General features: G+C 36.0%; 1 protein-coding gene across 7 annotated transcripts in view; it reads left to right on the forward strand.

Moving 5' to 3' along the window:
• Positions 1-11558, forward strand: part of ITPR2 (inositol 1,4,5-trisphosphate receptor type 2) — a 253107-nt gene that overhangs the window by 40743 nt on the left and 200806 nt on the right. For all 7 annotated transcript variants that reach the window (XM_066590133.1, XM_066590137.1, XM_066590136.1 and 4 more), the window contains exon 17: positions 2527-2703. In XM_066590133.1, the coding sequence (XP_066446230.1) occupies positions 2527-2703 (177 nt within the window). The remainder of the gene's footprint in view (positions 1-2526; positions 2704-11558) is intronic.

Raw genomic sequence — 11558 nt, forward strand, 5'->3', positions numbered from 1 at the left:
GGTTACTCCAATTATTCTTACAGTTAACTAAACCCCCCAAGTCCTTCTCCGTGTCGGGGTCCCCAGTGGTTTCCCATTAGTGTGTAATGGTGACAAGTATTTCCTGCCTGTGTGCAGAACCTTACATGTATTACACCTCATTTGCCATTTTTCTGCCCCCTATGGTACCCCACTGGTAACGGTAATCTCTCCAATACTGCCCCCTGTGGTACCCCACTGGTAACGGTAATCTCTCCAATACTGCCCCCTGTGGTACCCCACTGGTAACGGTAATCTCTCCAATACTGCCCCCTGTGGTACCCCACTGGTAACGGTAATCTCTCCAATACTGCCCCCTGTGGTACCCCACTGGTAACGGTAATCTCTCCAATACTGCCCCCTGTGGTACCCCACTGGTAACGGTAATCTCTCCAATACTGCCCCCTGTGGTACCCCACTGGTAACGGTAATCTCTCCAATACTGCCCCCTGTGGTACCCCACTGGTAACGGTAATCTCTCCAATACTGCCCCCTGTGGTACCCCACTTGTAACAGTAATCTCTCCAATACTGCCCCCGGTGGTACCCCACTGGTAACAGTAATCTCTCCAATACTGCCCCCGGTGGTACCCCACTGGTAACAGTAATCTCTCCAATACTGCCCCCTGTGGTACCACAAAGATGGCGAAGCACAAGCTTGCGATGCGTTTTTAACCTAATCGTTGAGCGGTAGGCGCACTAAGTATGTAAGATATATTTACACATTTCTTCTTCATTGTCTGTACTCTTATTTTAGAGGACATTGTTCCAGTCGGTGAGTTTTAGGGAATCTCTGAGCAGATTGAACTTTGCCTTCCTAAGGCCGAATGCACACGGTTGGGTCAGATACCGCATCAGAATTCGCCCCTGTGCCCGGCCGGTGACCCCGTCCAGATTCTTCATAATCTGCATTGCGGATGTGCCAGCCGGCGCACATGCACAGTACAGATTATGCTGCGCCGTCACTAAGTGATGATGCGGCTTACGTGACCTTACCACAATGATGACTGCAGAAGGACCGCGGATCAGACGGCTTCCATTGACTTCAATGGAAGCCGCCCCTGTGGAATCCGTGCTGGAATACAACATGCTGCGATTTTACCACCGCAAGAGGAAAATCGCAAATTATTTCCACTCGTGGACAGAGAAAAGCGATTATCAATATCATTTTCATGGGCGATATTTGCTGCAGACTCCGGAGGCGGATGCTTGCTCCCGATTCCGCAATGCAAATACGCCCGAGTGCATTTGGGCTTAAGTTCAATATTTTTGTAGCTCCCCTATAAAACTCACAAGGCCACCCGACACGCACAGGAATGCTGTAATGGTCCCTAAAAGAGTACAGGCCGCAGAGCACATAGGAGCAGGAAGGTGATGTAGATCTACCTGCGCCCCCTGATGTACGGGGATCTCCGAAGCGAGGGGCCAGGGAATAGATTTCCATCCGTGGGTACGAGAATTGGCTGGTTAAAGGGGGGTTGTTAGCTGTAGATGGTGGTGCTGGTAGATTTGGCCGGTTAGATACTCACCCACAGCGTAGAAACCACTTACCTTTTCATCATGGAAGCAATAGCTCCAGAAACTCCAGCACTGTGCACCCCTGCCGATAGAGAGGAAGGCTGTTCCCCAGTTGGGGAGGCGCTATGGCCGGTGGGCCAGGGTCAGATTAACGTCCGCCATGCCTCTTTGTCTTCTGAGTCTCAGGCTGGAAAGAGAGTGGTTAATGGCAGTCTGTTTGCCATCCTTGGTGCGGTAACAGGTAGGGTCTAGTGCCAGCCCTGTATTCCCAGATTCAGGAAGCTAAAGGCGGAAGACCGGTTAACAAAGAGGTCTGTTTCCTACAGACACTAAGCTAAAACTGCTTAACTTGTGGCCTGCAGAAGAAGTATAGCTGGTAGGAGGAGCTAACGCCTTTTTGCTTAGTGTCCGACTCCTAGTGGCAGCAGCTATACCTACGGTCTAAGCTGTCTCATTCAATGCAACGGGTAGGAAATGATTATTTTATCCCCTCTCTCATGGTTTTCTGCTTTCGCTAGCTCTGAGCTCTCACTTACCAGCATCTCTGCTGGTTCGGTGTCTGGGAGCGGTAGTCTTTACACCTGACACATACTGGAATGCAATGCAGTTAGTATCTGATATAAGCTGTTAAGGGGTCTGTCAATCCATACAATGTAGCAACCAGCACGATTCTATATGCAACTGTAGATGTGGCTAGAGTATAACACATGGCATATATCCTACATGCTCCATTTCATTCTGCATTAGGTAAAGTTTTACTTTTCATTGTTCTCATCATTTGCTTTAGCGACAAAATAAAGCAAATCCATCACAGCTTTTACATTTTATAAACTACCTCCCTCTCCCATTGTCAGGATTTTCGGCGCTAGCGAGGGATAGTTGGCCGGACATCGTCCACTCATGATCATACACACGTATCAGTGTACCACGAATAGAGCGAGATCTTTGTATTTAAATATTAATCTTCACTTATGATGTTCTCTTTGTGCAGGTTCAGTTACTGGTGTCAAATCAGGATGTCGACAACTACAAGCAGATCAAGGCTGATCTGGACCAATTACGTCTGACGGTGGAGAAATCTGAACTTTGGGTTGAAAAGAGCAATAGTTACGAAAGCGAGGAGCTGGGAGACGGACAGGCCAAAGAAGGCAAAGAGCAGATTAATGAGGTGAATTATACTCCGCGTTCCGTGTTGTCCATTTCATTTGCTGGGTGATTAAACAAAGGTCTGAAAATGGCAATGACAAGTCCGCTGTACCCCACTTGTGCAATTAGGAGCTTAGGAAGCAGATAGGACAATACAGTAGTTCAAGAAAGAGCAACTCGATAAAGAGGTAGACTATGTACAAGAATATAACTACTATAACACTGCCCCCTATGTGCAAGAATATAACTACTATAATACTGCCCCCTATGTACAAGAATATAACTACTATAATACTGCCCCCTATGTAAGAGAATATAACTACTATAATATTGTCCTCTATGTACAAGAATATAACTACTATAATACTGCCTGCTATGTACAAGAATATAATTACTATAATACTGCCCCCTATGTACAAGAATATAACTACTATAATACTGCTCCCTATGTACAATAATATAACTACTATAATACTGCTCCCGTGTACAAGAATATAACTACTATAATACTGTCCCCTATGTACAAGAATATAACTACTATAATACTGCCTCCTATGTACAAGAATATAACTACTATAATACTGCTCCCGTGTACAAGAATATAACTACTATAATACTGCCCCTATGTACAAGAATATAACTACTATAATACTGCCCTCTATGTACAAGAATATAACTACTATAATACTGCCCCCTATGTACAAGAATATAACTACTATAATACTGCCCCCTATGTACAAGAATATATCTACTATAATACTGCCCCCTATGTACAAGAATATAAATACTATAATACTGCTCCCTATGTACAAGAATATAACTACTATAATACTGCCCCCTATGTACAAGAATATAACTACTATAATACTGCTCCCTATGTACAAGAATATAACTACTATAATACTGCCCCCTATGTACAAGAATATAACTACTATATTACTGCCCCCTATGTACAAGAATATAACTACTATAATACTGCCCCCTATGTACAAGAATATAACTGCTATTGTACTGCCCTCTATGTACAAGAATATAACTACTATAATACCGCCCCCTATGTACAAGAATAATACTACTATAATACTGCCCTCTATGTACAAGAATAATACTACTATAATACTACCTCCTATGTACAAGAATATAACTACTATAATACTGCCCCCTATGTACAAGAATAATACTACTATAATACTGCTCCCGTGTACAAGAATATAACTACTATAATACTGCCCTCTATGTACAAGAATAATACTACTATAATACTGCTCCCGTGTACCAGAATATAACTACTATAATACTGCCCCCTATGTACAAGAATATAACTACTATAATACTGCCCCCTATGTACAAGAATATAACTACTATAATACTGTCCCCTATGTACAAGAATATAACTACTATAATACTGTCCCTATGTACAAGAATATAACTACTATAATACTGCCCCTATGTACAAGAATATAATTACTATAATACTGCCCCTATGTACAAGAATATAACTACTATAATACTGTCCCTATGTACAAGAATATAACTACTATAATACTGCCCCTATGTACAAGAATATAACTACTATAATACTGCCCCCTATGTACAAGAATATAACTACTATAATACTGCCCCCTATGTACAAGAATATAACTACTATAATACTGCCCCCTATGTACAAGAATATAACTACTATAATACTGCCCCCTATGTACAAGAATATAACTACTATAATACTGCTTCTATGTACAAGAATATAACTACTATAATACTGCCCCCTTATGTACAAGAATATAACTACTATAATACTGCCCCCTTATGTACAAGAATATAACTACTATAATACTGCTCCTATGTACAAGAATATAACTACTATAATACTGCCCCCTATGTACAAGAATATAACTACTATAATACTGCCCCTTATGTACAAGAATATAACTACTATAATACTGCCCCCTTATGTACAAGAATATAACTACTATAATACTGCTCCTATGTACAAGAATATAACTACTATAATACTGCCCCCTATGTACAAGAATATAACTACTATAATACTGCCCCTTATGTACAAGAATATAACTACTATAATACTGCCCCCTTATGTACAAGAATATAACTACTATAATACTGTCCCCTATGTACAAGAATATAACTACTATAATACTGCCCCCTATGTACATGAATATAACTACTATAATACTGCCCCCTATGTACAAGAATATAACTACTATAATACTGCCCCTATGTACAAGAATATAACTACTATAATACTGCTCCTATGTACAAGAATAGAACTACTATAATACTGCCCCCTATGTATAAGAATATAACTACTATAATACTGCCCCCTATGTAGAAGACTATAACTACTATAATACTGCCCCCTATGTACAAGAATATAACTACTATAATACTGCCCCTTATGTACAAGAATATAACTACTATAATACTGCCCCCTATGTACAAGAATATAACTACTATAATACTGCCCCCTATGTATAAGAATATAACTACTATAATACTGCCCCCTATGTAGAAGACTATAACTACTATAATACTGCCCCCTATGTACAAGAATATAACTACTATAATACTGCCCCTTATGTACAAGAATATAACTACTATAATACTGCCCCCTATGTACAAGAATATAACTACTATAATACTGCCCCCTATGTATAAGAATATAACTACTATAATACTGCCCCCTTATGTACAAGAATATAACTACTATAATACTGTCCCCTATGTACAAGAATATAACTACTATAATACTGTCCCCTATGTACAAGAATATAACTACTATAATACTGCCCCCTATGTACAAGAATATAACTACTATAATACTGCCCCTATGTACAAGAATATAACTACTATAATACTGCTCCTATGTACAAGAATATAACTACTATAATACTGCCCCCTATGTATAACTACTATAATACTGCCCCCTATGTATAACTACTATAATACTGCCCCCTATGTACAAGACTATAACTACTATAATACTGCCCCCTATGTACAAGAATAGAACTACTATAATACTGCCCCCTATGTATAAGAATATAACTACTATAATACTGCCCCCTTATGTACAAGAATATAACTACTATAATACTGTCCCCTATGTACAAGAATATAACTACTATAATACTGCCCCCTATGTACAAGAATATAACTACTATAATACTGCCCCTATGTACAAGAATATAACTACTATAATACTGCCCCCTATGTATAAGAATATAACTACTATAATACTGCCCCCTATGTACAAGAATATAACTATTATAATACTGCCCCCTATGTACAAGAATATAACTACTATAATACTGCCCCCTTATGTACAAGAATATAACTACTATAATACTGCCCCCTATGTACAAGAATATAACTACTATAATACTGCCCCTTATGTACAAGAATATAACTACTATAATACTGCCCCTTATGTACAAGAATATAACTACTATAATACTGCCCCCTTATGTACAAGAATATAACTACTATAATACTGTCCCCTATGTACAAGAATATAACTACTATAATACTGTCCCCTATGTACAAGAATATAACTACTATAATACTGTCCCCTATGTACAAGAATATAACTACTATAATACTGCCCCCTATGTACAAGAATATAACTACTATAATACTGCCCCTATGTACAAGAATATAACTACTATAATACTGCTCCTATGTACAAGAATATAACTACTATAATACTGCCCCCTATGTATAACTACTATAATACTGCCCCCTATGTATAACTACTATAATACTGCCCCCTATGTACAAGACTATAACTACTATAATACTGCCCCCTATGTACAAGAATAGAACTACTATAATACTGCCCCCTATGTATAAGAATATAACTACTATAATACTGCCCCCTTATGTACAAGAATATAACTACTATAATACTGTCCCCTATGTACAAGAATATAACTAGTATAATACTGCCCCCTATGTACAAGAATATAACTACTATAATACTGCCCCTATGTACAAGAATATAACTACTATAATACTGCCCCTATGTACAAGAATATAACTACTATAATACTGCTCCTATGTACAAGAATATAACTACTATAATACTGCCCCCTATGTATAACTACTATAATACTGCCCCCCTATGTACAAGACTATAACTACTATAATACTGCCCCCTATGTACAAGACTATAACTACTATAATACTGCCCCTTATGTACAAGAATATAACTACTATAATACTGCCCCCTTATGTACAAGAATATAACTACTATAATACTGTCCCCTATGTACAAGAATATAACTACTATAATACTGCCCCCCATGTACAAGAATATAACTACTATAATACTGCCCTCTATGTACAAGAATATAACTACTATAATACTGCCCTCCTATGTACAAGAATATAACTACTATAATACTGCCCCCTATGTACAAGAATATAACTATTATAATACTGCCCCCTATGTACAAGAATATAACTACTATAATACTGCCCCCTTATGTACAAGAATATAACTACTATAATACTGCCCCCTATGTACAAGAATATAACTACTATAATACTGCTTCTATGTACAAGAATATAACTACTATAATACTGCCCCCTTATGTACAAGAATATAACTACTATAATACTGCCCCCTTATGTACAAGAATATAACTACTATAATACTGCTCCTATGTACAAGAATATAACTACTATAATACTGCCCCCTATGTACAAGAATATAACTACTATAATACTGCCCCTTATGTACAAGAATATAACTACTATAATACTGCCCCCTTATGTACAAGAATATAACTACTATAATACTGTCCCCTATGTACAAGAATATAACTACTATAATACTGCCCCCTATGTACATGAATATAACTACTATAATACTGCCCCCTATGTACAAGAATATAACTACTATAATACTGCCCCTATGTACAAGAATATAACTACTATAATACTGCTCCTATGTACAAGAATAGAACTACTATAATACTGCCCCCTATGTATAAGAATATAACTACTATAATACTGCCCCCTATGTAGAAGACTATAACTACTATAATACTGCCCCCTATGTACAAGAATATAACTACTATAATACTGCCCCTTATGTACAAGAATATAACTACTATAATACTGCCCCCTATGTACAAGAATATAACTACTATAATACTGCCCCCTATGTATAAGAATATAACTACTATAATACTGCCCCCTATGTAGAAGACTATAACTACTATAATACTGCCCCCTATGTACAAGAATATAACTACTATAATACTGCCCCTTATGTACAAGAATATAACTACTATAATACTGCCCCCTATGTACAAGAATATAACTACTATAATACTGCCCCCTATGTATAAGAATATAACTACTATAATACTGCCCCCTTATGTACAAGAATATAACTACTATAATACTGTCCCCTATGTACAAGAATATAACTACTATAATACTGTCCCCTATGTACAAGAATATAACTACTATAATACTGCCCCCTATGTACAAGAATATAACTACTATAATACTGCCCCTATGTACAAGAATATAACTACTATAATACTGCTCCTATGTACAAGAATATAACTACTATAATACTGCCCCCTATGTATAACTACTATAATACTGCCCCCTATGTATAACTACTATAATACTGCCCCCTATGTACAAGGCTATAACTACTATAATACTGCCCCCTATGTACAAGAATAGAACTACTATAATACTGCCCCCTATGTATAAGAATATAACTACTATAATACTGCCCCCTTATGTACAAGAATATAACTACTATAATACTGTCCCCTATGTACAAGAATATAACTACTATAATACTGCCCCTATGTACAAGAATATAACTACTATAATACTGCCCCTATGTACAAGAATATAACTACTATAATACTGCCCCTATGTACAAGAATATAACTACTATAATACTGCTCCTATGTACAAGAATATAACTACTATAATACTGCCCCCTATGTATAACTACTATAATACTGCCCCCCTATGTACAAGACTATAACTACTATAATACTGCCCCCTATGTACAAGACTATAACTACTATAATACTGCCCCTTATGTACAAGAATATAACTACTATAATACTGCCCCCTTATGTACAAGAATATAACTACTATAATACTGTCCCCTATGTACAAGAATATAACTACTATAATACTGCCCTCTATGTACAAGAATATAACTACTATAATACTGCCCTCCTATGTACAAGAATATAACTACTATAATACTGCCCCCTATGTACAAGAATATAACTATTATAATACTGCCCCCTATGTACAAGAATATAACTACTATAATACTGCCCCCTTATGTACAAGAATATAACTACTATAATACTGCCCCCTATGTACAAGAATATAACTACTATAATACTGCCCCTTATGTACAAGAATATAACTACTATAATACTGCCCCTTATGTACAAGAATATAACTACTATAATACTGCCCCCTTATGTACAAGAATATAACTACTATAATACTGTCCCCTATGTACAAGAATATAACTACTATAATACTGCTCCCTATGTACAAGAATATAACTACTATAATACTGCCCCCTATGTACAAGAATATAACTTCTATAATACTGCTTCCTATGTACAAGAATATAACTACTATAATACTGCCTCCTATGTACAAGAATATAACTACTATAATACTGCTCCTATGTACAAGAATATAACTACTATAATACTGTCCCCCTATGTACAAGAATATAACTACTATAATACTGTCCCTATGTACAAGAATATAACTGCTATAATACTGCCCCCCTATGTACAAGAATATAACTACTATAATACTGTCCCTATGTACAAGAATATAACTGCTATAATACTGCCCCCTATATACAAGAATATAACTACTATAATACTGCCCCCTATGTACAAGAATATAACTACTATAATACTGCCTCATATGTACAAGAATATAACTACTATAATACTGCCTCCTATGTACAGGAATATAACTACTATAATACTGCCTCATATGTACAAGAATATAACTACTATAATACTGCCTCCTATGTACAGGAATATAACTACTATAATACTGCCCCCTATGTACAAGAATATAACTACTATAATACTGCCTCATATGTACAAGAATATAACTACTATAATACTGTCTCCTATGTACAGGAATATAACTACTATAATACTGCCTCCTATGTACAGGAATATAACTACTATAATACTGCCCCCTATGTACAAGAATATAACTACTATAATACTGCCCCCTATATACAAGAATATAACTACTATAATACTGTCCTCTATGTACAAGAATATAACTACTATAATACTGCCTCATATGTACAAGAATATAACTATTATAATACTGCCCCCTATGTACAAGAATATAACTACTATAATACTGCCTCATATGTACAAGAATATAACTACTATAATACTGCCCCCCTATGTACAAGAATATAACTATTATAATACTGCTCCTATGTACAAGAATATAACTACTATAATACTGCCCCCTATGTACAAGAATATAACTACTATAATACTGCCTCCTATGTACAAGAATATAACTACTATAATACTGCCCCCTATGTACAAGTATATAACTACTATAATACTGCTCCTATGTACAAGAATATAACTACTATAATACTGCTCCCTATATACAAGAATATAACTACTATAATACTGCCCCCTATGTACAAGAATATAACTACTATAATACTGCCTCCTATGTACAAGAATATAACTACTATAATACTGCCCCCTATGTACAAGTATATAACTACTATAATACTGCTCCTATGTACAAGAATATAACTACTATAATACTGCCCCCTATGTACAAGAATATAACTACTATAATACTGCCCCCTATGTACAAGAATATAACTACTATAATACTGCTCCCTATGTACAGGAATATAACTACTATAATACCTCCCCCCCTATGTACAAGAATATAACTACTATAATACTGCCTCCTATGTACAAGAATATAACTACTATAATACTGCCCCCTATGTACAAGAATATAACTACTATAATACTGCTCCCTATGTACAAGAATATAACTACTATAATACTGCTCCTATGTACAAGAATATAACTACTATAATACTGATCCCTATGTACAAGAATATAACTACTATAATACTGCTCCTATGTACAAGAATATAACTACTATAATACTGCCTTGTATGTACAAGAATATAACTACTATAATACTGCCTCCTATGTACAAGAATATAACTACTATAATACTGCCTCCTATGTACAAGAATATAACTACTATAATACTGCCTCCTATGTACAAGAATATAACTACTATAATACTGCCCCCTATGTACAAGAATATAACTACTATAATACTGCCTCCTATGTACAAGACTATAACTACTATAATACTGCCCCCTATGTACAAGAATATAGCTACTATAATACTGCTCCTATGTACATGAATATAACTACTATAATACTGCCCCCTATGTACAAGAATATAACTACTATAATACTGCTCCTATGTACAAGAATATAACTACTATAATACTGCCCCCTTTGTACATGAATATAAATACTATAATACTGCCCCCTATGTACAAGAATATAACTACTATAATACTGCCCCCTATGTGCAAGAATATAACTACTATAATACTGCCCCCTATGTACAAGAATATAACTACTATAATACTGCTCCCTATGTACAAGAATATAACTACTATAATACTGCTCCCTATGTACAAGAATATAACTACTATAATACTGCCCCCTATGTACAAGAATATAACTACTATAATACTGCCTCTGTGTACAAGTATATAACTACTATAATACTGCTCCTATGTACAAGAATATA

This window comes from Eleutherodactylus coqui, chromosome 2 (assembly GCF_035609145.1).
Source record: "Eleutherodactylus coqui strain aEleCoq1 chromosome 2, aEleCoq1.hap1, whole genome shotgun sequence".
Classification (NCBI taxonomy): Eukaryota; Metazoa; Chordata; class Amphibia; order Anura; family Eleutherodactylidae; genus Eleutherodactylus; species Eleutherodactylus coqui.